General features: G+C 41.8%; 1 protein-coding gene across 3 annotated transcripts; it reads right to left on the reverse strand.

Moving 5' to 3' along the window:
• Positions 1–138: 138 nt before the first annotated feature.
• LOC307252648 (MYND-type zinc finger-containing chromatin reader ZMYND8-like) lies at positions 139–26,056 on the reverse strand. Of its 3 annotated transcripts, none has more exons than XM_080030376.1 (21): positions 25,915–26,056; positions 25,583–25,818; positions 20,514–20,584; positions 19,733–19,896; positions 16,585–16,806; positions 15,987–16,100; positions 15,719–15,811; positions 15,438–15,525; positions 15,292–15,347; positions 15,116–15,193; positions 14,901–15,016; positions 14,293–14,768; positions 12,114–12,230; positions 10,636–10,797; positions 9,771–10,283; positions 4,176–4,652; positions 2,568–2,716; positions 2,244–2,324; positions 1,971–2,049; positions 1,569–1,808; positions 139–1,334 (listed from the first exon to the last, which is right to left on the reverse strand). In XM_080030376.1, the coding sequence occupies exons 2-21, from the start codon at positions 25,594–25,596 to the stop codon at positions 1,156–1,158; spliced, it is 3,489 nt and encodes a 1,162-aa protein (XP_079886502.1). In that variant the 5' UTR covers positions 25,597–25,818; positions 25,915–26,056; the 3' UTR covers positions 139–1,155. The 3 variants fall into 3 exon arrangements, with proteins under 3 accessions (XP_079886502.1, XP_079886503.1, XP_079886504.1); XM_080030377.1 differs by having other exon boundaries at positions 25,911–26,024; XM_080030378.1 differs by lacking the exons at positions 25,583–25,818; positions 25,915–26,056 and adding an exon at positions 23,625–23,789.
• Between the last annotated feature and the right edge of the window lie 1,899 nt (positions 26,057–27,955).

Raw genomic sequence — 27,955 nt, forward strand, 5'->3', positions numbered from 1 at the left:
CGCGAGATGTGGCCACAGTCGGAGAATGCACCGTTGTTTCCTGATCCTATTGTGTCATTCAGTTTAGCTTAACGTGATCAATGGATGAATCAAAGCACGATGTGTTTAATCAGAGCATTTTTATTCTTTCTTCACGAGTCCATTTATTGTATGTACAATATGTAAACACGAACGAGACAATGGGTCAAAAACAGACATGCTCACCTCACAAAAAAATGATATCCATCCAAAGTACAGTTTCTATTTATGCCAACCCAGTCTGATCAGGATTAAGGCCTACATCAGCTTTGGATAACCAGTTAAACAGAGACTTCTCTCAGAGCTGACATTCATGTGAAGTAATTTATTTTCAAATATCTTTGTTTAGACACATAGAAATGTGATTTCATTTAACATACTATAAAAAAACATATAACACTATAAATATTGTTCAGGTATTTTCTTACAAAAACTTTATACAGTTTAAATTTTTTAAATTCTTTAATAAATCAGATTTTCTTTTTTTATTATGTAGATCTATACAATGTGGAACTACAATACAAAACTGGTATGAGCCCAAATGCCAGCACTGACACGAAGAGGACATATTTGAAAATGTTTAAACTTGCATTACTCAAAAAATGCTCAGTGGACATGATGAAGCAGACATGGTTTGAAACAAAGATACAACTTGCATAACTCAAAAGACCTGTGATGGCACGATGATGAATGAGTATCAACTGGTGGCTATTTTCAAATATCATAATATGGAGAATGATTAACAAGATAATAAAACAGCCATGAAGTACTTAAGAGCAGCACTGAAGGTGTTAATGTAGAAAATATTCTGTGGGTTGATACAATCTTGCTCAGCCTTCAAAGAAAGTGGTAACAGGGTTATAACAAAACTACAGTATGAAAACATACAGACTCACATTTTATTTTTTAAGACATACTTTGACATGATGAATCCACCTGATCACAGACTTGTGGAAAATGTGCGAATGAGAGATGAAACAAAACAAAAAAAATGTCCACCAGGCTGATGTAAAATATGGGAATGAAAAAATCGAAGTGATTTGTCAAAGAGTTGTAGGCCTTTCATGCAGTCAATTTGACGCGACAAGCCCCACCGCCGCCTTGCAAAAATGTGCGATAGTATCTGCAGTGTAGCGGTTAGGTCACAGTAACGCCAGCACTGTCCTTGCTCTTGTCAATAAGTGGGGGAGAGTTGCTTTTGTCTGATAAGGATGCTGCTCCTGAAGGCAGAGTCTGTGTGGCAGGAGAGTGGCCAGATGACTTGACTGAAGGTTCTGAGTTGGGTTCAGTTTCTGGCTCCTGCTGTGAACCTGAAGCTGAAAGGAAAAGCAAAATATAGTGAGAACATGAAAAACTGCATCTCTTCTGCGTTCACAGGTCTGTTTGTGCTTCATTATCAGAGTATCTTTGTTTGTCTATATTAATCCAGTTGCCAAACTATAGTGTGACAGCTTTGTGTATCTTAGAGCCCAACATAAATCCCCCACAGATCAAAGCAGGCTGCCCAAATTAAATCTAAACATTGGGTACACTAGAGTGTGGTATGTTACCTGACTGTGTGCAAGACTTCATGTGTTCTGGCCAGTGTGCCTGCTGGCAGGGGTAATCACAGTAACTGGTATTCCAGCAGCAGTAGAAGATGGCCTCCTTCCTGCAGTTAGCACACCACTGTTTCTTTTTGGTCTCATCCACTGCTTGCTGCTTCTCCGACTCAGTCTGCTTCTTCACCTCGGCCACCAACCGTTCCTTCTCCTGCTCAAGACTTTGCCTCATCTCTGCCATTGTCAGTTCTGCATTTAAGCGAGACAATATAACCATTATTTGAAAGGTACACCAGGTGTAAAATAATAAAAAACACCTGTTTTTATGAAACTTTCATGAAAATAATGGTTCAGTGGTGCCATCAACTGTCAGGAAGTGTGGCAACACAATGCTGGAAGCAGGGGATTTACCAAGATTGTGCTTCATCTCCGACAGCTCTTGTTGATGCAGCCATTGAAGCTTCTCAATCTCTATCCTTAACCGTCGAATCTGGGGCAAAAACAAACAGACATCAAATCATGTCAGTATTGAAGCGCCTTGGTAGCCGAGTGGCAACAAAGTCTGTCTTCGTTGCAAATAAAATGGCATGCACATTTATTTGCACATTTCTCAACTGCTTACCACTGTCCATCAAAGGCAAAATTATAATTACACATTCATAAGTATCGTCCATATATATTTACCTCTGCAATTGTGTTTCCTGAAGTGCTTTTTGAAAGGTCATTGTAGATTTCAGTCATTGTCCCTTTTATCGAGTCCATAATCTGTAAAGTTTTGGCACAAAACATGAAATATTAGTCAAATTCATTCAGTAAAAATGAAGTTAACAGAGCAGTTATTCAATTGATATGAAGTAAAGCTGTCCCTAATTGTTTCTCCCCTTACATTATGCAACATCCATGATAAAGCAAAATTACAATCAGTGCAAAGCGACTGAAAATTTAGAAAGATCTCAAGATAAACTACAGCAGTCCTTCTCACATTAAATCTCAGAGCTGCGGACTTACTTTGTTTGTGTACTTGGCTATATCTGCAGCCATGCCGGCTGAAGCTGTAGGGATCTGAATGTCTCCTGACGTGAAAGAAGAGGAGCTGCTAGATGTTGCCTGTGCCGCTGTGGTTGTTGAAGTACTGTGAGGCGGGTCTTTTTGTTGCCCTGCAAAAGACAAAGACAGAAATTATACATCTTTTTATTCACATTATATTCTGTTATTTGCATCAAGTTTGCATATGAAAAGAGTAAGGCATATTCATCAATCCAAATAAAAGATATTGTCATTTAAGTTTGATAGCAGAAATTGGGTTTAGATGAGCCAGGCTCTGCTCTGGTTCTTATTACACAATAAGTATTTTGGACCAATCACAGCACAATGACTGTTGCCATGGATACCATTTGATACGGCCACACCCAAATAGTCCTGTCAACAGTCTAGACAGTTACTAAGTTTTATAATATTCATCAACATTTATTAGGATTTTTGTTTGGAGTGAGATTTTTTGGCAGAGGGACCCAAAACTGTGTCCTCTCTCCCACCCAATTTTTTTTGCTAGTGTCCTGCAAGTTTACATATTGTTCATATTAAATCAGAAATAAAAACAATTGGAAAATGTGATAAAACATCAAAAATCTTATTAAAATAAACAAATTCATGAATTGCAAAGCCGTAGGACAGGTTTTAATTAAACATTGGGTGTGGAGACATTACAAGTGGGGGTCTGGGGGTACCCCACTGAATTTTTATGGAGCAATGTGTGCCATTTCTGCATTCATTTTTATGTAAAGTAATAAAGAACATTCACGGTTCCGCTGAAACAAATTTAATTGAATAGCCTACAATGCATGTGTAGTGCTTTCAAATATCTCATGTAGAGATGTTAAAACATTTGGTTAAACTGTAAAAAAGGTAATTATTCTATATCATGTCTACTATTGAGGGTTGAGTGGCTGGTGGTATTTTACTAGCAGCATTAGGCTTTATTCAAAGAAGAAAAAAAATTGGGGAACAGTTCAACAATGCAAACTACTAAAATTAAACATCTGAGTTGGTCCCTCCTCTTAGGCTACCTTGATTTGTGTTATGAAAAGTGCTATAAATGTGCAATACATAGGCTACTGTTCATTACACAGAAGAATAAAAACATTTTTATTGGCGGATGAGCCATTTGTTACTTTGCAAACCTAATTTTCAAACTAAATTACCAAAAAAAAAATCTACAAAACGATCCAAAGATCTTCTGAATTTACTTGAGTGAAATTGAAGCGTTAATATGTTTGATGCATGTGCGCTCACCGGCCAGGGGGAAACAATTCTTATCAGCGGTAACTTGGCACGCTATCAACACACACCTCGGAAGAGAAGGTGCAGGTTGGGGGCTCGCCTCGAGCTTCAAATGCACAGTGCACATCAAAGCATAACGTTAATGCGCGTTCAGAAATAGGAAGTCACGGCACTCATGTCTGTTAGCTTTTCAAAATAAGAATTTGAAAATAAAAGTCCCGCAAAACAAATGTTATTTTGGGGATTAATTTGAGGTGTGGCGTGTGAGAGTGTGAACTGGTTGATTTGAGTGTGTCTCACGGCCAAAGAGTGAGACTTGGCAGCTCTGGTTCATACCTTTGGCTGCCTGTCTGGTCTGATAGCGTGTACTTGAGGAGGAGTTCTGCTGTTGTGACTGCAGCTGCTGAGGGCTGAGTGTCTGCTCCTGACTCTGGGCTTGTGGTTGCCCTAGCGACTCCTCTCCATGCTCCTGCTGCCTCTGCACCTTCTGCATGTGCCACTTCTGAGACGACGTCTGGAATTTGGTGGGATTCCAAACCACTGCCCGCTGCACTGCCTGAGCCGTCTCCTTGGGCAGTAGAGGGCGCTGTTTCTTTAAAGCTGCAGGCACTGGGGATGTGGTGGAGACAGAGCTGGAGGCGGGAGAGGCAGCACTGGTGGATCCGCTCACAGCTGTGGTGGTGCTGTGCTGACCAGAAGCTGCAGTGGACACAAGGTTGAGGGCGGCCGTGATGGCCGGTTGTAAAGAATCTTTCAGGTTGGCGGCAGCTTCCCGGGATGGTGTGGCCGCTGCAGCTGATGAAGGCAGTTTACCTGTGCAAAAAGAAACAATATTGCGCCTTAAGAGTGGCACACTATGGATGTTTAAATCTGAAATGTAAGCTACAGAAGGTTAAATAAGTTATAAGGCCTGAAGGGATTTTTTTGGTCCACTGGAGAGTATTTCTCTTCAACCGATTTCACACCTCAAAGTGTGTTTACAAAAATGCAACAGTTCCTGATCAGTGGAGTACTCAGTTAACGGATGAATGTGTTAAGGCCAGGACAGACCGGTCCGACTACCGACCGTCGCCTGAAAATGGGGTCTGCCGATTCAGGCAGCTCCAGTCTGCCCGTCGCGGCCAAAAAAGTGCCAAGAACACACCGAGCCGACTACTGCCTTTCCGTACGCTCTGCGCTTGCGCGGGACGTAATGTCTCCATAACAGCAGGCGGCGCTAATCTGTGTTGTGGCCAAAAAAATACGGAAGCCGGAAATGATGGGACAGCTCTCTAGTCTAGACCAGGGGTGTCCAAACTACGGCCCGCGCTTTTTATTGGCCCGTGGCCGATTTTAAAAATATAATGCAATATGGCCCTTTGAAAAAAAAATATATATATTTAGCAGAGAGTGTCGAGCATGGTGTCGAGCAGTCAAGAAGGGTTGATTCATGCGAGTACTCGCTGAACGAAACAAACAAACTAATTAAAACAATGGCTAGCGATGCGATACTGTTGTCAGCTATTTGTGCTACCCGCCTCACTTCCGGGCTTCACTGATTCGCTAGCCCTCCACAAATCGAATTGCTCCGACTGAAAGACTGCCCGACGCCGATTGAACATGTTGAATCCTTATAGGTCCATGGTTGAATCGGCTGAAAAGAAGCCCGACGACATCTACGACGGCCGACGTCACCGACCCATGGACATATAAAGAAATGGACACCGGATTGAAACAAGGCGCCATTCATTCCAATGATAGCTGCTCATTGGCGCAGGGAAGCCACAAGGAAGCATTAATCCGGAAATTCATGCGGCCCGGAAGCATGACGTAGCGGCATTATGGACCTATCAAGAAAGAGGGCGGCAAGCGTAGCGGACTGGTAGCGGATGTAGAATCATTCTCGTTCTGTAGCATTGTAAGCTAAAGGTCTTAGCGAGCACAGTTGCATTGTTTACCGACCATAGGCGTATAAGTCACTAACCCCCCGATGATTTGCTATATGTGATCGCTGTATGTGATCTTTAAAACACTCCATTTTTGTAAAGTAATACAGTGGTTAACAAGTTCTAAACGAAGATTCCTCCAGCCATCTACACCAAACTAGTGGGCTAGCGCTGTTTTGATAGCGTGTTACATCGTTATAGGTCCATGGTGCTAAAGTTAACTATTGAAATCAACCAAACAAATGTTCAAATGCTTAAGTTAGCTTTTTAAAGTTTTCCTATAAGACCAATGTTGTAGCTGTGAACGCAATTGCCTTATCAGAATGAGTAAGAATTAGTTTTAATTTCCTGCCGTGAGGCCAGGCCGAAACCTTTGTTTCACTACGACTCTGTTCAGCTGTCCACGCCTGCCCACCCCTCCTCCTCCCGCGAAAACAAACTGAAAGCCGTTGGGCGAATAAAACGCTTGAGGTGGCGTTTTGAAATGAGAAAACTTCCATTTTATTAGTATATGGTCTAAAGATAAGTATGAGCCTATGATTGATATCCCAAAAAAAATTGCAGAGACACAATCTTGTTCGCCACTTGTATTGTGTGGAAGGGGAAATCTGCCTCCGGGCCGCATGAAAATAAGCTCCTCCCACAACCCCATTCATAGCATGCACAATACAATGGCTTGGCCACATGTCCATGCTGGCTGCTCGGAGAAGGCAGAGTCCTGGGGGCCTATACCGAACACACCAAACCATGTCCGATGGCCGATTATCGGGCCGGTGTGTCCTGGCCTTTAAGGTCAACTGCAGACTTTGAAATAAGTTAACATTAAAAAAGGTGAAGTAAGCGGTTTATTTATGTTAATATAAATGTTAAATCGCTCTTTATTCATACAGTAATCACTTTCATAATGTGCGCGTTTCATAAAGCCGATTTCTCAGTCAGCTGCTCTGCATGTAATCGGCTAATAAACTTTTCGGGGGATCCCGAAATTAATATCCAATCACAAGAGAGAACGCTACAAACCGATTCACTCATGGTCTCACTGCCGGTGCACGCCAGAGCGACAGATGGGTGAATTTATGCGCCTACAATGGCGCAGCAGGTAAAAATCCTTCCCAATGTCTATTTTGATGGTTTTTATCATATTTTTATCACATTTATGGATCTGAGATGATGCTAGATAACTCACTGCTTGAAGACCACAGTGCATTAATGTGGTGACGTAGGGAAGAGCGAGGGGACTGCTAACTGCAGTAACTGACAGGAAGTTAGCTAAAAGAACCATTCTGCTTACAGCACCTTTAATCAAGTTAACATTAATCCATAAAAGTTTATGGAAATTTTATGGTGACCCAGCCTTAAGGTGAGAACACACCGGGCGCGTTGGGTGTGGTGGGCGCGTTGAAAAATCCTATTTTTCCATAGGGAACCATTGGTTTAGGCGCGAGGATCCGTTGGCCGCGGCAAAGCGTCGCTTTGGGCGCGTTACCAAAGCGTCAACGCGCCAGCAAAGCGTCAAAAAAAAGATGAAAAAATTTAACTTTCAACGCTCCAGCGCGTGACGTTTAGCCGCGTTGGCCAATCAGCGGTGAGCTTGACCTGACGTCACTGGCAGAGAGACCGAGGACAGAAAAATCTGAGACAAAATGGAGGAGCAAATAATCACCGCTGTGTGTGCGAGACTGTGTCTCTATAAACACCGTGGAGGAAATGCGGCTGGCTGGTGATATGAAGCCGCTCGGGTGGGGAAAGTGAGCCAGGAGAATGGGCTTCCTGGTTAATTCAGTGAATATGTGTGGCTGTGCTTAAGCCGATAAACCAAGTTAGCACCGGTCGGATAGCGTTAGCTAACTCACCCGGCTGTGTGCGGCCACCACCTCCATATAATGAACCAAAACATAACGGCTAAATCCGGGGAACTTTCACAACGAGTACAGCGAAGCACCGGTGTTTATGCCTGCCCTATAGGCTATCTACGCCAGCCACGGTCCCGTCACAGCCAGGTAATGTAGGCTACTTGCCTTTATTTTCTACTGCCCTGTGCAGCAATGCTGCTGTAAATGTGTTTGGTATGGTGCTGCCTTGCCGTTTGTGTTCATTTCCGAGTGGCGTGAATCTGTTTTAAGGCTATTTGTTCCATTCAGTTGCTGTTTATTTGTCTTTTGGCACAATTGTTGGCCGTGTTGTTGTTGTTTTTGTGCGGACATGATCGCTGTTGTGTCGGGTCGGTTCTGATCGCAGCCATGGTTGATTAGGGGAATAAATATATGGGGGGGAGACTAGCTGCGAAGCGACGCGTTGAACCACTTTTTGACACAAAATGACCAAGCGCCAGATCGGGCGCGTTGGTCGCTTTGGCCCAAAGCGCCAACGCGCCAGGTGTGTTCTCACCTTTAGATATGTCCCTGAAAACACGATGGCTGAGAAAGATGGGTAAATAAAGCATTGTGTATTCAAGAAGAATGGTATTTATTTGGATGGATTTTGCATTGAAGAACACGCTGCCTGCACCATTCATTGAGTGTGTTCTAACATTAGAAACTTAAAGGTCCCATATTATGCAAAATGCACTTTTTTCTATGTTTTTGAACATAAACATGGGTCCACGGTGTGCTAGAAACTGCCAAAGTATAAACAAAAAGAAAACTCTCTCCTATTCTCGCTCTCCCCCCAATATACTCCAGCCAGAATTCTCTCAGTTTCTGACGTCAAAAACGGGAAAGCCACCTCCCCCCACATTAGTAACCAGAAACTTCCACCGTGCAGTAGTCTATGATAACCCAACCCCCCTATTTCTTATTGGTCCACGGCCCGAGATCCTCTGGAAAAATATTCCTTCACTGCCATGTTGTTTTCCCCGCTAAGCGACAAGATGCCTGTATTACAGCAAAGCATGCTGAATGTTGCATAAACCAACACAGAAGCTGATTGCTCATAATACACTAATTTATCTTAACCACAGCAGTCAAATACCTCGTTTTTAATAACACAACGGATAGGAAGCTACTTGTGCTTTTTTTCAAACGATGAAACTAAAATAAATGTTTTTATTGGTATTTTTGCCTGACTGGTGTATAGCTATTAGCTTTGGCACAAGCATCCAGATTTAGCTCATAATAATCTATTTGTATTAACCACAGCTGTCTAGTAATGCCTCGTTTTTAACAGGACAAAGGATTGGAAGCTAATAGTGTATAAGTCAAACTTTGAAACTAATGTTTTCACTGATTTAAGTGTTATTTTTAGCCGCTAGCTCCCGAGCTAGCTTTATGACAAGCATCAATCTTTTGCTCATAATAACCTATTTATATTCCCCACACCAGTCTTGCAATGCCTCGTTTTTAGCAAGACAAAGGATTAGAAGCTAATAGTGTAGAAGTCAAACTTTGAAACAAATGTTTTCACTGATTTAAGTGTTATTTTTAGCCGTTAGCCCCGAGTAGCTTCGCAGTAGCCTCCATCTTTTGCTGCATTTTGATTGTGAACATGCCGTTTCCATTAGCTTGTGGCTGTCAGTGCATCAGTATGAACATAGTCTTTCATGTAGACAAGGATCGGTCATGTCAAACTGTTCAAAGTGCGGCTGAGCTCCTGCGTTACTAGCACTAGACATGGTTCTTCTCACGGGTAAACCTAACCGTGGTAACAGGCAGGGTGAAGACGGTGCGAAGGGCTATGGACAGAGGGCGAGGCCAATGGCTTCGCTTCCGGACAGGGGCGGGAGGAGCTCATAGATGGTATATAAAACGAGGGGAGCTGCAGCTCGTTTTCAAAAATAGGCCATCCTGAGATTAGCTGAAAATCAGGGTATAGAGGTATACTAGAATAAATGATCTGAACAGTTTTTTCAGCAAACAACTAAAGAAAAACGTATTAGGGACCTCTAGGAACATATAATATTGACAGAAAAGTGTATAATATGAGACCTTTAAGGATATAATTTGCTCTCAATTTCTCTTCTAATAGACAGTATATACAGTATAATAATATATTATATCAGAAGCCTCACCTTCCAACTTGGCAACATTAGACTCTTTGGGAGTTTTGGCAGCAGAAGCACCCGGGTCTCTTCTGACCCTCTTAGAGTCCCGGCCTCCGTGTTCATCCCCGAGGTCAATCACTAGCTCTCTTTCAGAATCAGAGTCTTGCTCGCCCACTGATGTGGCAGTAGCTGCTCTTCCCTCCTCTGGGGCTTTGGGCTTGTCAGTAAGGGATAGAGACTGGGGCGTTCTTGGCTTGTCCTGGAGGTCCCGGTCTGGGCCATTGCTACTGTGCTTGTCTTTGAGCAGGGGTTCAGAGGTGGCTTTATCTGCTCCCCCTGTAATTCCCTCCTTAATCTCTCCCTCCGTGTTGCCTTTGGGCCTTTTTCTCTCTGCTTTGTCTTTGTCGTCGTGGGCGGAGATCTTTGGCTTGTGTTCCTCGTCGCTGAGATACTCGCTGTCACTTGAGTCGGATTTCTCAGAGTCATCGGAGTCACTGTGATCAACACCTTTGTACACATCTTCAGAAATCTCATCAATCCCTGCAGGCGGAAACAAACATTATGGATTACATGTTTAAAACAAATTTAAATAAAGTGTAACTCTTTTTTCTTATGAAGTTTGATTAAGAAATGTAAGAAATGTCTACTTCAGTCTCAAACAAAGCCTGAAACATAATTAAACAAAAACATAGAGTTGGGAAAACTAATGACATTATCCAGTGCATTAAACTATATTAATTCAATTGCAAATTGACAAGGTGATTTTTAAATTGCAATAAAATAAATCTGTGCTATTGGGGTTGATATTATCTCCAGTGAATATGGCCTGACATCTACAGTACAAGAATACAGTCCTGTGACAAAAAAAAACAATATATCACTGTGTAAGTACCGAGCTGTGCCTTGCAGCTCTCAATAGTCTTGTCCAGGCTCCTGATGTGTCTTTTTCGGGTAGGTGGGGCAGTTGAAGCTCCCTGTTGTTGCTGATTTTGCTGCTGCTGTTGTTGCACGGTCTCACTCAGCTCCTTCAGATCCATCTCAGCCTTCACCCGATCTGTGAGGAACAGGTTAATGTTTGATTGTAAAACAAATTTGAATAATAATCAACATTATCAGCCTTGTTTTTTGGGGTGCGTTTGTGTTATTCTTGTCATAGTTGTTGTTCAGGGGTGTCAAACTCATTTTGGTTCGAGGGCCACATACAGCCTCTCTGATCTCAGGTGGGCCGGACTAGTAAAATAATGGCAAAATAACTCCAAATCCCTAACTTTGTTTTTCAGTAATATGCTTTATCACTCAGCCTACATTTGCAACCTACATTATCACGGATCACAAGGGATCTCTGTACCCCCCAGGAAATGTCTTAGTAAAGGTTGCTGCTGGCCATGGGAATAGGAGGTGCGGCGCGAAGCGCCGCAGCAAAAATTTTGGGGGTATTTTGCTCAAAGATGCCAATGTGCACTAATGAAATAAACAACTGTTTATTTGAATACACAAATACAACAGGCACTGACCTTACAGTTGTCCAATTTTGTTTATTATATGTACAGGGACACATTTTGTGCAAACATGCAGACTGTACAAAATACAATTAAATAAAAGTGCAACTTCTACTGTTTTGATTTATTTTTAAATACAGAGGTTATTGGTTGTTTTGGAATTTGTTTTTCCCAATTTAAAACATAAAAATAAAGCAGCATTGAAAATTAGGAAATAAATCTTGTAGGCCTACACTAGCATGCTCCTGCTCGTTTTGCGCACACAGAGCCACAGACACACCGCGCTTGCTAGTACATTAATTGTTCAGCACTAAAAATAAAAATAGTTTTATTTTTATTAAAAAGTAATAAAATAAATGTACTAAAAATAAAAATGTTTTTTTTTTTTGGTTTTTACTTTGCCATAAAGCACTGGAGGAAACATTAATAGCGGTGAAGCAGGATTGCCATTTACCATTTACCACGTTGCTAAAATGTGCTTTTTTTATTTAGGCTGCCCCCTAGCGGCAGGAGTGAGCATTTCGGTTATTTCTTTAAAAATTCATAACTCCTCACAGGAATGGGCTAGAGACTTACTTTTTTTTTTGACATACGCAGAAATTTATGCTCTACAGGTCGCGGGCCTGATCAAATCATCTCGCGGGCCGGATCCGGCCCGCGGGCCGTATGTTTGACACCCCTGTTGTTGTTGATCATGGTAATCTGTTATATCGTTTTCATAGTTATTGTGATTAGACTTATGTTTGTTATGTTATGTTGATTGCTTGGGGGTGAAGCATGTCGATATGTTTAAATGTAATAATAATTATAATTTTTATTTTTTTAAATGATCAGCCTTTCTGAAATCATCCTTTGTGCTGTTGGTACTGACCCAGGTTGAGATTGAGAATACCGCCTGTGCCTGCAGTCCTTTCCTGCTTGGGCACCAGTCCGGGGTTAAAGGGTTTCGGACTGCCTGCAGGACCCATCTTCCCGGAGACGGGTGATGCTGTAATTACAACAAAAAAATGGAAACTTTTACGTATGGGGTAAAAAGTTGTTTAAAATAGCATCCTTCCACCCGTGGCTACATGACCAAAGTGATGCAGATTAAACCTGCAAAAACTGATTTTATCAGACACTTGTTTTGAACAATCACATATCAACACCTCTTAAATTTGTATGGCGAAATTGTTCTCAAACAGTTGCACATTTAAGTATCAAGCAGTTATGGAGCAACAATATCATTCATGTAGAGTCTTGCTTGTGGCCACCTTGTGAGTAAACATTTTTTAGAGAATAAAAACAGAATAGCTGCAGGACAAGCAGCCAAACGATGAGCTGAAACTCACTGTCAAGCTCCATAAGATCGAAAGGGGCTGCAGATTTGGGTGACAATTCCCTGTAGGTCCATCTCTATACAGTGGAGGAAATAAGTATTTGATCCCTCACTGATTTTGTAAGCTTGCCCACTTACAATGAAATGAATGGTCTATAATTTTAAAGCTAGGTTTATTTGAACAGTGATAGACAGAATATCGAAAAGAAAATCCAGAAAATCACATAAAAAAAAAGATAGAAATTATTTTGCATTTCATTGAGTGAAATAAGTATTTGAACATTGCTTAGTACTTGGTGGAGAAACCCTTGTTGGCAAGAACAGAGGTCAGACGTGTCTTGTAGTTGATGACCAGATTTGCACACATCTCAGGAGGATATTTGGATCACTCCTCTTAGCAGATCCTCTCCTAATCTTTAAGGTTTTGAGGCTGTCGCTTGAGCTTCAGTTCCCTCCACAGATCTATTGGATTAAGGTCCGGAGACTGGCTAGGCCACTCCATGACCTTAATGTGCTTCTTCTTGAGCCACTCCTTTGTTGCCAGTGCTGTATTTTTAGGGTCATTGGCGTGCTGGAAGACCCATCCATGACCCATTTTTACGGCCCTGGCTGAGAGAAAGAGGTTGTCACCCAGTATTTCATGGTATATGGCCCCATCCATTGTTCCCTCGATGCAGTGAAGTCCACCTGTCCCCTTAGAAGAGAAACACCCCCAAAGCATAATGCTTCAACCTCCATGCTTGACTGTGAGGATGGTGTTCTTGGGGTCATAGTCTTCCTCTTCATTCCAAGCATGGGGAGTGACTATGATACCAAAGAAATAGATTTTTTGATCTGACCACATCACCTTCTCCCAAGCATTCTCTGAGTCATTCAGGTGTTCATTGGCAAACTTCAGACGGTTCTGTACATGTCCCTTCTTGAGCAGGGGGACCTTATGGGCACTACAGGATTTCAATCCATTGCGGCATAGTGTGTTACCAATGGTTTTCTTGGTGATTGTGGTCCCAGCTGCCTTGGGATCATAAACAAGCTCCTCCTGTGTAGATCTGGGCTGATCCCTCACCTTTCTCATGATCATTGATACCCCACAAGGTGAGATCTTGCATGGAGCCCCAGACCGTGGGAGATTAATTGTCATTTTGTGTTTCTTTCATTTTCGAATAATCGCACCAACAGTTGTCTCCTTCTCACCCAGCTTCTCGCCAATGGTCTTGTAGCCTATTCCGGCCTTGTGCAGGTCTACAATCGTGTCCCTGATGTCCTTAGACAGCTCTTTGGTCTTGCCCATGATGGAGATGTTGGAGTTTGATTTATTGACTCTGTGGACAGCTGTATTTTATACAGGTAACAAGTTGAGACAGGTGTGTTTTATACAGGAAACTAGTTGAGATTAGGAATACTTATTCAAAGCATGAGGACTAATCTGTGGGAGCCAGAATTCTTTATGGTTGGTAGGTACTTATCAAGTACTTATTTCACTCAATGAAATGCAAAATAATTTATATATTGTTTTAATGTGATTTTCTTTTTGATATTCTGTCTATCACTGTTAAAATAAACCTAGCTTTAAAATTATAGACCGCTCATTTCTTTGTAAGTGGGCAAACTTACAAAATCGGTGAGGGATCAAATACTTATTTCCTCCACTGTAAGTGATCCTTTTTCATAGTAATTTAATACACTGTTGTTTTTAAATGATCAATTATAGCCACTGTAACACATTATTTACCAGTACAGTCCATTGATTCCTCTCCAGTGCTGTAGTGGAAGGCAGGATTCCTGCTGGGCTTTTCCATGTCCTGCTCCCCATCTGACCCTGTGTGAACAGAGGAGTTGGTGCTCATGGGAGACCGAGGCATGTCCGTCATGGAGACCCTCCGACTCATTCCACTGGGTGTGGAAGTCTTGCTTAAGACCATCTTAGGAGACGCGGTTATATCAAAGTTGAAGCGAAGTTTTTCCAGTTTCTCTGTTTTCACTGTGCCTGCACTGGGGTTGGAGGGGTCCAGTAGCATCTGTAGCTGGTTGTTGGGCGTGTAGGGAGTGCGAAAGGGTGCATAGTTGAAGACCCCAAATTTCTTGCGGATGTTTTCCACATAGACTTCCATCTCTTGCATGGCACTGTTGAAAATGCTCTTTGTCTTCTTCACGGAGAAAGGGATCTCTTTGGACATGAGGTAGCAGTTGTTGATGGGGACCCAGGCTCTACACAAAAGCACAGTGAAAAGCACGGTAAAAAAATAACCACAGTAAAATAACCAAAAGACTAATCTTGGCTTAGTTTTGGTCTAACAACCCCAACATATTTCCTCTATAATACTTATGAGCTTATCTCACCTGTCGTGTTGACCGAAGAAGCGTGCGTCTACCTGCCCGTCCTTTTCCCGAAGTGCTTTGGCTGGCCAAAATGGAAAGCCCTTTAGCTTAGCCCAGACCAGGGGGTGGGGTGGACTCTGTTAGGAGCAAGGCAACCTAATTCAATGCTTTGCAGATCTAAAATATATGAGCACTGCTTGAATATAGCATTTCAGATAGTGTAAAGAAAAACCTACACATGGTTCACAAAACCAGTTGTCTCTTTTTTGGCATGAAGACAAGTAGCACTCTGGACACACCTCGATCTCATTCATCTAAAAACACATATTGAATTACAAAGATGCAAGTTATTTTATACATTAGACAAATTGACAGTATATTTGCCTTTAACAAGTTATTAACGCTTCTTTACCTCATGTTCACAAATCTTGACGATGACTTTTGCGGTTGCTGTTAATTTGTGATTACCTGGAATAAAGTGACAAGCTTAATTTATATGTTTTTTTTTTGTAAATTAGCAGAGTAGAGTGATAACTGATAGACATCTAGGTGGCCTACCTCCATTATAGATGATGCAGTTGTGTAAGATCCATTTCATATCCGCAAGAAAGGCTTCAGTGCAGCCAAACAATTTCTTTTTGACATTCTATGATGACGTGAAAAATGTAAAAGAAATCAAAAGACAAGATAAAAACAGAGTATATTATGCTCAACAGTTTCTTAAGTTATGTCTTAGTAGGTTTTTTGTTGTCCTGTGTTGCTCATTCCAGAAATGTTTGTCTACATTAAGCATTAAAAAAACAAAAAAATAAATAAATAAAAAAATATATATATATTACCTTCTCTAAAGTACTCAAGTCCATGGCGTGGAAAATGTACTCTGCATAATCTGGGTGCTGTTCCAGAGCCACAGGCTTCTGAAAAGGCTCAGTCTGCTCAGTATAGAAAAATATGAAAGGAGGATAGATGCATTAGTCAAAATATGAATCTCTTATTTTCTGTGTTTCCTTTTGTGTCTGTTTTTTTTTTTTAAACACTTTCTTAGATATGAAAAAGATCCATTGTAAACTGGTTTAATAGGAATCTTGGAATCTTTTTAAGTCTTACCCCAGGCTGTTTAATCTTTTGCAGTGCGAATTTGAGCAAGTAGGAGAGTTGGTCTATTGTCAACATTGTCATTGCCTTGCTCTGGGTTTCAATGCATTCAGCGACTGTTATTTTCTGCAACAGAAACAAAGTTCATGAATAAATGTCATTTATCAACATAAGGAAAACTGCAAACACTAGAAATCTTAAATTGTTAAGTTAACATTATAAGCCGTCTTTTGATTTAGCTTGCACACACAAATATTAAATTGTGCCAAAAATAAGTGTGTCGTAAATGTATCTGAGTGTAAACAAGCAGATCAATATTTGAATTCTCAGACTAGATAACCATCTTTCAGACTTGCAGTGTGAGCATTAAGCTTGCAGGGGTGTCACACCATGTGTCATGAGAGCCAAAACACTTCTATCATCAGTTGGTTTGTGGATTAACCGCAGGAAAAAGCAGCTGATTTCAAAGATTTGTTTCTCCTGCTTTGGTTGTTCATGGCACATAGTCTGCTACCCCTTTTTGGTGAATTAAGCAAGCAAGATTGTGCTTCTTGAGTCCCACAATCATTTGTGTACACCCACACACATACACAGGTCTTCAGCGAGATACCTCACACTCTGGACAGAACCAGTCGCCCTCGGGCTCGGCTGGTAGTTTGAGGCACTTGGCGTGGTACACCCTGGGGCAGAGCTCACAGCAGAGCACCTGGCCCTCGCGGTGGCACAGCCAGCAGTAGAAGTCATTCCTGCCGTCCTGCGGTACAACATCAACAGGGTCTGTGGTGAGTGCTGGCTGCTTCATATAGTAAAAGGGACCATGTCTTAGCTCTGACTGAAATGCAGGCAAGAAAAACAGGGGGGAAGGTTTCAAAAAACACGCAGGAACACAAAAACGGTGCAGTGCAACACAAACAAGGCAGCAGTAGGGTGGGGTAAGCAGGGTAAGCATTGTAAGGGCAGGTAATGTGATAAAACCAACTTAAAGTCTAAGAGCATGTTCACACCAGCTTTGTTCAGTGCGGTTGAAAGGAACCCTGGATCGTTTAAGCCCTTGGTGAGGTTAATTTGGGTTGGTTTGAACGCAGTCCGAGACGGGCCTCTTGCAAGTGAACTGTGGAGCGGATCGTTGCTCGTGTGAACCCCAGCCACCCTTATCACAGGAAGCATAGTATTTACGCATCATTTCACCGTCTTTTGCATAATGCACGTGTTATATAGTTCTGTTTAGCGCACATTGTCCTAGCATACGCCCAGATGCTCCGCCCGCTACAGTCTGCTGTTATTTTAACGTGGGCTGACAGGGGAAAGTAGCACTACATTGAACAGATTCTGGCTGTTACAATATGCTCTCCACATTAAGCATGAAAATAACCGGCCGATGCTCTGTGATGTAGGCGATGGTAGGAATTGCGAGCGATTTACATTTTTACTCGTCAAACTGTCTGACAGAATTTCCGTGGACGTGACTTTTGTTTACAATGTATAGTCCGTTTGAGTTTCGCCTTCTTGAACGTTGTGAACCGAACTATCTAAAAACAAAACAATGTATCCGCTCTCAAACTGGTGCGCACCAAAGAAGTGGTTACTATTAGGTGTGAACACGATCTAAGACCCTGTTTCCACCTGGGATTAACATCTGACTTTTTGAATCCGGTTACAAGTGGCCAGCTCTCAGTCCGTGTGTTCCCACTTGTATTTTCAAATGTGACTTCTCTGTCTACTTGTGATCCGATTCCATTTACCCGCGCTGTATTTAAATCAACACGTACATAATTTCCGTTTGCATTGCTGTTTTTAACCGGTGGGGTTCAAACAAGTAAACTTACAGGGCTGTACAGTGCCACAGTTTTAATCGCATTTGCTATTAAAATGCATTAAGCCTACATGCGAAGATAATTACCAGTCTAGGTTGACGAGATAGGCTACTGTCTCATTTAGACAAGTTTGGAACGATGCACTACGCTGCTTAGAGGGCTCTACATTAACACTCGCCAAATGCGGGAAATATCATAGATAGAAGGCCTATATAAAAGTAAAAACTCTTAGGCAAGTAAGTTATTACGCCTCTTTGGTTGGTGAAAGATGTGTGTTTGCCGGGCGGCTTTTCTAATGTCTGCTACACTCTTGTCACCACCACCAGTAGCCTACACGGCTTTCTAAATGCAGTTAAGATACTGCACATGCGAACAGAATATTTCCTGTGCGCCTTCACATTAAAAGCCTGTTACTAGCCAAACGCGAGTTGACTTTTATTCTTAAGCAGATAAGAACAGGTAGTCGTTGCCTTGCAGATCTCCAGTCAATAGCAGCGATTTCCGTGTTTTCAGATTTACGCAGTGAAATGAAAACAGAGGACAGAAAGCTTGTCATTTACAATACTGGCGGATGTAACTAACGTTCACGAGGCTTCTATAAAAGCTGCATGAACGCCAGTGATGCATTTTCAACGTATTTCCGCTCAGGTAGGGGGCAGCAGTTGAGTAGGCGGTCCCTAATGTGACCAAAAACCACATAGGTGTTCCCACTACAAAATGAATGTGGATACAAGCGACACAACCGACGTAAACCACCTCCGAATGTGGTTTTTGTGATCCGATCTCAATGCGTCTTGAGAGTGTTTTCACCTGTAGTTAAAGCTTTATTCATGTGATCCGATTACAAAAGTCAGATGATAATGCCAAGTGGAAACGGGGTCTAAGACTGAGCAAATAGGTGAACTCTCTGAACATCTGATAACGTGACTGTTCAACTGTGAGTCAGACAAGACTAACAGGTTTTAGGGTGTGAGCTCCAGGATTACTGTGTCCTTCTATGTTCCAATTAGATAGCTCATATTTCACGTGAGTGTAAGCACAAAGCATGTTACTGTTCTCAGGTAAGTACTGGGATGATTAGATGTAGCTACAACTGACTCTTCTAATGCATCATTCTGCTTTAACAGCTCAAGGTGTTTCGCAAGTATAAAAAAAATCTTAGGCTGGTAACACTTGACCAGTCATGAGTATAGTGGTTCAAATTCAACAGTGTCTTATTTGAGAATCACAGCAAATATTCTAAACTTATTAGCATCAAACCAGTTTCAAATATTACACAAAATCCACACAAAGCTACAATCATGTTTTATGTTCAACAGAAGGTTGGACTGAGGGTCAAAAGGGAATCACTAGGCACAACATTAATTTGGCAAGCAGATTATAAAAAACATATGCATGAGATTAATTTATAACCAAAATGCATAACACTTAAATAAGTGATTGATATTAAGACAAATATGCAAAAAGCCTAACATAATATCCTACTTTGGATCATGCATTCATGGCACTGCTCAAAAACCCACACAACAACACATATCCACTGTCCCAGCAGGTTACATAGTACATGTTTGTTCATCTTCAAGATAACAGTACACTACAGTCAAAATCATAATTGGCGTGTTCTCGCAGGTAATGTGGCTCAGTCTCAGAACCTGTTTGGTCACGTTTCAGCGCTCTTGACACAAATATTTATGGCACTGCCTGTGTGTAAAACTATATGAATGTCTTCCAGGAGAGACCGTCTAATAATGCGTTGTTATCCCCTGTATTTTAATGATACCTCTGGGACAGTTTGTTTAAACTATAAATGTTTTTTTTTCTGTTAGGTTGGACGACCATTTCGTTTGATTTCACAGGGATTAGACTGGCATTTCCCAACAGCACCAGATTCCACAGCCTTTGAGAACACGGCATATTTTGAAGGGAGTATACCGCCGCTCTTACCTGGTCTTTGTTGTTACTATGGATGGCCCCAGGCTTCTTCTTTTTCTTAATAGGGCTGGGGGAGGTGTCTGAGGGAGAGTGTCCATTTGAGGAATGGGTGGGACTCTGCACCTTTCTCTTCTGTGGCACAACCGGTCGTTCTGCTGATCCCGGTGGATCAGGGACTGGATGCAGAAAGACAATCAGTTCATCAAACAACAAGAGGCAGTTGATATTGTTCCCTGTCTTTTAGTTCAACACATTACCCAAGCCTTAAAAGAAGATGAAAAGAAAGGGAGCCATGACAATACTTCAGCTATTTATAGAATAAAAATCGAGAGGGTGAAAACAAACATACACAATAAGACATCATTCCACATTCTTAGAGCCTATTGAGAAAACAAGGAAGTGATCATTTACGCATGCCCTTTTCAGGGAAGCAATTTGATGGTTAGATGCAGTGTTCAGCTTTAAGAATGTCTTCATAAAAACATAAACATTTTCTGACAGAAAATAAAACGACATAAAGGCTAGTTTGGGAATAGCTTCTATACATATGAAATTACCACTTGATAGAAACAAATAGCTAGAAGGCTCCCTCTAATAATAAAAAAAGACCCAGTATTGACACTTAACATCAATTCTAAAACAGGCATGCAGCCAGGCATACTGCAAGGGATTACATTCGCAGTCCCAAGAGAAGGACAAAATGCATTACACTGCTCTCAAAACTTACAGTAAGTAACCTGGACATTATCTGAAACTAAGACGCCTAGAGCGTTTCTCGGCCTGATAGGCTTACCTTTGGATCGTACAGATGCATCCATCCCCTCTACCACATCAGACTCTGTCTTCACCTCCTCCTCAGCCAGACTGCAGAGCACCAAGCAACAGCACACGGAAACACAGAAAGAGAGGCAAGCACAAAGTCAGAAAAGGCTTGTTCAGATACAACATAAGCATAGCAGTAAACAAGTGGAACCCGGGTCCCAGAGGATCTGTCAATAGGGACCCTGTAGGTTTCCATTGTTATTGTTTACATTTGATTTCAGCACATCTCTGACACCGCGGCATGAAGTTCAAAACCATTCCATATTATCAGTGACAAATGAGTCAGAGTATGGTCTTTATGTTTCAAGAGAGATTGGTAACTATCACCATGGCAACGCTCTTCTCCGCTAAGCACAAGTTGATATTCACAACACCACATAGGCCCCACATAGCTGACATTACCCAGCACCTCGGCCTTTCAGGAGAGATTGCAGCTGTAGATTATCGTACGACTACGTTCTGATCTTTGCTGTGCTGAATGGTGAATAGTCCAATAGTAGAGTGAGTCGGAGTGAGCTGGTCCGTACTACTGGAGTCGACAGTGTCTCATAGCAATTAAGTTTATTTTTCTACTAACTCTCAAGCCCCTTCAGTAACAACCGGTTACCCTCGAAGGATTTGGTCCCATTAGCGAGAGTAATCCATCTAACAAGCTTCTGATAAGGTGTATCATATTACGTGTTACCTGGATGATCACCACATGTATATCCAAAAACATTGTAGGTTCAGCTGGTCAAAGTCATGGTTTATATCACTGAGACCAATCTCTAAATTTGACACCACATAGTTTCCCTTAAGGATCTATCACATACATCCAAACTCAAACTATAGGCCTGCCCTATTTTACTGCCGTGTTTACAAACTGATGTAAACAGGATAAATATCAAAATTAATAAACCCATAGATAATGAAACATCTTAAAGCTAAGATGATAGTATCTCTAGCATATTGAAAGCCGTATTCCCCGGGTCTACAATACTGCTCTCATCTCATCTCATTTCCTTTAAGAGAAAAAAAAAGATGAGAATAAAGGGGGTCTGACAATAAATGGAAGTCTTTGAGAGTTTGGCTCCTCCTTTGTCAGAGCAACAGAGGGCCTCGTTCCAAGGATGTAGTCTTTATTCAATAGCCCCGAGAAGAAAACCCCTTCCAAAGACCCCTGACAGGTCACACACTTGACCAGTTCATAGCTTTGGCCGCAGCTCTGGTTTCCAGCTAAGATGGTAGGTTTACAGGCTACAACTCAAAGGTCAACCACATTTGTTGGATAAGCCTTTTCCCCCCTCTTTTGTAAGTAAAGGAATGTTTCTAAAGTCCCCTCCTCCAACCTTAAAGAGACACTCCACACTAAGTTGATTAAATGTCAGTTTGTTGATAGGAACAAGGAGGTCAAAATACATATTCTAAAAGGGTTTCATTAATCAGTGATGACAATAGAGATTGGATGTGATCACATCAGCTACTAAACCTTATCACATAAAAAACAAGTTCTGCTTCACAATTCAGAGGATTAACAATGATTCTTTCAAACAAACAAAATGCCAAACACTGTAGCTTACAGTCATCAAGGTTATTCTAAACCAGACAGCATATCTGACTGACACTTAGGACAATAAATGCCTCATAACTTGATGAAATGAAATGACAGGAATGAGTTGAGCAAGGTTTCTTTAAAAATATGGCATAAGAGTATCTGGTTTCAGCCTGTTTAGTCAAACACACACACCCCCCAACCCCTCTGGGGCCTTCCTGTTCCGGACTGAGTGAACAAACGAGGCCCACATGAAAATAAGAAAACGTTAGCCAAGTCGCTCTGCTACGTGTACCACAGCCCAGAAAAGAGAGTACATTCGCCATCACCAGGCAACACAGAGCTGCTGAACCCAACCCTATATTATATACACACTCCGTACAGATGGCAAGAAACTGCTGCAACTACAAGGAAGACAGGATGACCAGCAATAAAAAAGTAAGCTGATCCAAAGGGCATTCTCAGACCAGGAGCTATGATCCATCAAACAAGGAAAATAAATCCTCAGCAAATTCTGGGATGTATTCCAGAGAAACGTGGGTTCAAGAAAACACTGACAAAATGCCCCCTCTGCATGCAGTACCTGATGGTCAAAAAGGAAACAACAGTGACTCAATGCCTTTAGATTCCACTCCTGTGAGAGACGAGCAGGGTCCTCTCGTCACAGAAAATGGAGGCCACAGCTTGCTCCCCTCCCCCCTCTCCCCCATCCCCCACTCCGGGGCTCAGACTCAGGCACTGGCACATCCATGCAGGAGGACCAAAGAGATCTGTGGAGATTACAGTCCAACATTAAAAAAACACAACACACGACCATGTCAAGAGACGAACCTTCCCAGTCGATCAGACATGGAGGAGTAACACAGGAGAGGGAGACACAAGGAAATCCAGCAAAGTGAGACGCACTCATCTCTTTTTTTTTCTATGTCTTCAATCTTGGCTTCCCTCCTTCCCTGTGAATACTGCTGTCATAGAATAATTAGATTTCATTTTCAACGAAAGAGAGACCAACACTGTGAAGCCACACTCACTTCATGGCAAAACTATTCTCTATGCCTTGCAGAATATGCAGTTTGTGTGCACATCAATATACAGACAAATATATGAAAAATTGCCCTTTTATACATGGCACTGAAGAGCCATTTAATGCAAACATCATATTGTACTATTTGCACAAAAAAATGTTTTACACTGAAAACGCTTGGGATTTATACCCTTGACTAAAAAAACACTCCTACTCACTCTGCTACACAACCCCAGATAGATTGTTGGGTTTTGCAAAATTACACAATACTCTCAGCTTTCATAACGAACAATCACATGCAGACATACAGAGAAATGCATATTATTGGTTTTCCTTAAAATCAACAAACTATATAATCAAATCATACAGTATAAGGTTCTACCGTACATTTAATAAAAGAATGATTTTTAAACTCTTAAGATATGCCTAGTTTAGCATGATGGCTTCACAATGTTAAAACAATGTCCCAACACCAAAGTATCCAACTAGAAGACACAGAATATCCTGTATGAAAAGAAAGAATTGACCTGGATTTTATAAAAGGCTGTAAAGGGTGAATCAAAGATGGCTGTGGAATTTTCCAGAAGGCCCTTGCTCTCCCTGCTGCTCTCCCTCTGATTGTCAATCTTTAACCTCGACTGCAGCTGCAATTGGCTGGAGGGCCAACAGGGTGGAACATTATTGGTCGGCTGTGCCGTGCCACACAGATCACAGTGTGCAGGCTCCCCTCTTCCTCTTGAAAAGCAGTTTTGCTGCAATGCAGAGATTTCCCCCTGCATTAGACAGTTTATATTCTTTCAGTTTAGCTTCTTCATTGTGAAGGTATAAAACCAAACTGGATTATTATTATTGTTAAACCTAGGGAGATTACATTGGTGGTTGTGATGCACAATTCAATGGCTGTTCAGTTTTTATCAGATACGTTGCCTAAGATACATGGCCCACACGGTTTCTCACGACACCATGATGTTACGCATTGCTGACATTTCTAGCCGTTAAAGTAGCACATACATGCACCCTTCAAGCACTATTGACTCACTTACTAATCCGTAGATTTAAAAGTTGACTTTTGGTTTTGGTTTTACGGAGAGAGTGAATTAGAAGTACTTTAGAGAATTCCATAGAGGAAATACTGATTGTAACGTTACTATTTTCGGGCTGTGGTGAAACATGCCTCGTGTCAGGCCACAAAAGAAAGTTGATACTGCTAAAAGGGTAACAAACAGTAACAACTTTCCTCATAAACCTTGATGTGCAGATTTCTCATTAAATGGCTTGATCCTTATATATGAAAGGCTCACTTCTATTTTCTGTTTAAAGAACAGGAAAACCCTAGGAGGACCACGAGGGAAAAAGAAAAAAAGAGAGAAAACAAACAGATCAGCGTTTTAAATTCTCTCAGATATATACACACGATGTGTAAAAACATGTTACGCGTTACGTGACATGTTGTTCCTCTGTCCTGCTCTTTGCTATCTCTGAAGAAGAGACTGAAGTTCTCCTAAAAAAAGAGAGAGAGAGAGCTCCCTTACACAAAATGGCCACTGTCTGTCTGAGGATCAGAGAGTGGAGGAAGCAGTTTCACAATAGTGCTTGAGAGTCAACGAAGCCCCGGGCCATTAAACACAGAGCCTATGGTTGTAAACTGAGGGAAACCTGTGTCTCATCATATTATTTCTACAGATTAGCCTCCAATAATGTAAAGTGTTTCTCTCTGACAAAAGGTTTGTTTTGTGTGGGCTCAACCTCTGACACATATGGAGTGTAGGAGCTGCACCCTCAGTACAGTTTCTTAAATGTGCACCAAGTCATACAATTTAAAGTGAATATAATATATATATATTTTTTTTTTCTTAACATATACATGCATTTAAATATTAGACTGGAAACCAGTATTCAGTTATGCCCTTCACTCCTTGTCCTCCTAAAAAGGCACATCTGTTGCCCCCCATCCACGTCTATTCTTTGGCCTGGCATCAAACACAAGAAAACACAAGAGCCAAACCACTTGCAAAGGGTACATTATACCCCCCCCCCATCCTTCTCCTCCGCTGCCCATCCCCCATTCTTTCTCTGCCAGGCTCCAACACAAGACTGCCACAACAGTAAAGGAGATGTGGGTGCCATTTTTAAATCTAACTATCTTTTGCATTATAAAACTAGGAAAAGGATTTGCCATGGTCCACTCTGCCTCCTGTATGGCACCCTGGTTGTCTGGGGCACCCATGTGACCCTGAGACACAGAGAGAGAGCAAGGGTGAGAGTCGTTACCCAACCCCCCACCCTCTTCAGCACTGTGGTGGAGCAGAAAGGCCTGGCGAGGCCTCCAATCCACCCCAGCTCCTCCTCCTCCTGTTCCTGCTGCTGCACACTAAACTGATTTTAAGGTGAGCACATTCATCATGAGAAAACCTACAGACACCACAACGACAAGAAGGAAGCCATGTTGTTATCAGAGAGTTGAGATAAAAAAGACAGAGCTTACCTCTGTGGATGCATGGCTGCCTGACACACTGTTATGTCAACACTTATAAAACATGGAGGACACTCTCAGCCCTCAGCCGTGGAAGGCTCCGCTCTTCAGGCAAGGCGATCAGGCCCCGGTGTTGATAGCCGGATCCTGACTGGTCGCTCCCCTCACAAGCGAGATGCAAGGCTGCGTCTGATTGGCCGAAATGTTTCCTGAGTAATTATCTTTGTTCAGTGCAGGCAGGGGCAGCACTGTGAGTGTCAGAGGCAGGGGAAGAAAAATAAGCACAGAGCTAGGCCTAAAACCACAAAATCACATGATTAATACGAATATTTTGACATACAAACCCCATATATCAAGGTTTTCAAGCTTCCAGGTGTAGAATCTGTCGGTAGTTGTCGCATTTGAAGGCTTAAGAAGTAGAAATGGCAGCATGTAGACTGTGAGGAGCAGGACACCATGGCTTCACTGCACAAGCCTCCATTTTTTTTTTCAGCGGATAGGGCCTTTGTTTAAACTCCTCCCTCCCTCCCTCTTGGCTGTTTCCAGAGAAAAGACAGGCTGTAGTTCCTCACCTATTTTGGCATTTCAGTCTGCAAAAAAATGTAACGTCTGAAAATTAGGCAGCTCAAATGAAGAATGATGAGGTCAAAACACTTTAATTGTGTTTTGAAAAAAGGAAAAAGAGCTAGGCTAGAGCTTTGTGGAAGTCACACATACTGTTGTCACTGTAATAACCTTGATATATGTAAAACAACCCCTGGTAACCAAACAAACTAGTATATAATGTGTTGATCATAGACTGTAGCCTATAAAAAAGGTTTTGATCAGGGGTGAATGTTTGAATCTTTTAAATACAATACAGTATTTTGGGTGAACAGATGGTATGAAACTGCATTATACTTATGGTGACGGTGACTATTTTTTGTGCAGAGATTAATGCTGAAACCTGCTCTCTGCACATTTAGTTCGAAGTGTGCCTGGAGAAAAAGCTGCGCCCAACGTGGGGCTCGAACCCACGACCCTGAGATTAAGAGTCTCATGCTCTACCGACTGAGCTAGCCGGGCGACAAAGCTCTGCCACAGCATTGTAACAATTATTTGCCTACTGAAAATATTGCTGTTATTGATAATATTACATGAAGTTGGTCACGTTGTGCAACTTGTGCTGCTGTGTCCCACTCAATGGTGTTTTGTGCCCCCAACGGTGCTTTCACGGTAGCGCTGCCTGTAATCCCCTGTCCCCTAACCGTAACCTTTCAACCTTTGTTTAGAAGGAAAAGGATTATTGAGGCAGTTTTCATGTCTGTCCTTGATTACGGTGATGTGCTTTACCGCAAGCAACACATTCATGTCTAAACTCCTGGACTCTGTTTTTCACTCTGCTTTAAGGTTCATCACAGTTGCTTCTGACACACCATTGTGCTTTATATGGAACGGTTGGATGGTCCTCTCTTAAAGAAAGATGCGGCGCATATTGGCACATTTTTATATAGCCCTGACCGGGAAGCTTCCCCATTATTTAACAGAAATGCTGCAAATCTCAGACGGGCTTTATCACTGGAATAACTTACAACATCAAATTACGGTAAGATAAATACCCTCATATCCGTTAACCAATTTAAAAATATTATTTTGAATTAGCCCCACTGCACTATAGGCTATGTTCTGCTTTACCCATTTGATCAGATTGTTTTAATTGTTCTTGTCCCTTTGTCAGCTTGTTGTAGCCTATATTTGCATTGTGTTTGTGTGTGTAGGCCTATTGTATTTTTACTCAACATCATTGTAAATGAGGGTCACCCTTCTTTCGAGGATAAATAAAGGAAATGTACGAATATATTAACCAGCGCTGTCTTGAATGTTGGGGGCACAAAACACCAAACACCCTGTGTCCCACTCATAGATAGTCTCACCCCACTGGACTATGGACATATTATAAAGGTACTCGACTGACAGAGGGTGGGTAAGGTCCGGTAAGGTCTTATACTGACCTCTAGCGTCAAACCAGAGGAAGTGTTTAAAATATTTCACTGGAGTCGGTGTATGTTTCTCTGATGTTAAATTGATGAGTAACTGCCACAACGGTTGAGTTTGACAGCCCGAAGCTTCAAAATACTCATGATATCATACTTACGGTTTCACCAAGACTAACCGGCTGTCGTCAGCGTTTTTCTTCACATTTCAGACGGATAACTCCGCACCCAAAGCCTAGTGAAAGAGTAGTGCGAGGAAAAGTTGATTAACGGTCAATCAATAGCCTATAGTCACAGCATTTAAAACGTGAACTGACTTCACTAACCTAGCATCACATAAATTTGTGTTAGACACTCACAAGTTACCTGCCTGTTGATTTTTCTCCATAAATTGACCGTAAAACATCATTGA

Source organism: Ammodytes marinus (genome assembly GCF_949987685.1).
Source record: "Ammodytes marinus genome assembly, chromosome: 7".
Lineage (NCBI taxonomy): Eukaryota > Metazoa > Chordata > Actinopteri > Uranoscopiformes > Ammodytidae > Ammodytes > Ammodytes marinus.

Excerpts from the sequence above, each read along its gene's own strand:
- LOC307252648 (XM_080030376.1), bottom strand. Across the intron at positions 19,897-20,513 it reads TGCATCTGTACGATCCAAAG|TCCCTGATCCACCGGGATCA; the intron begins GTAAGCCTATCA and ends TTCTGCATCCAG. Across the intron at positions 2,717-4,175 it reads GACCAGACAGGCAGCCAAAG|GGCAACAAAAAGACCCGCCT; the intron begins GTATGAACCAGA and ends TGTCTTTTGCAG.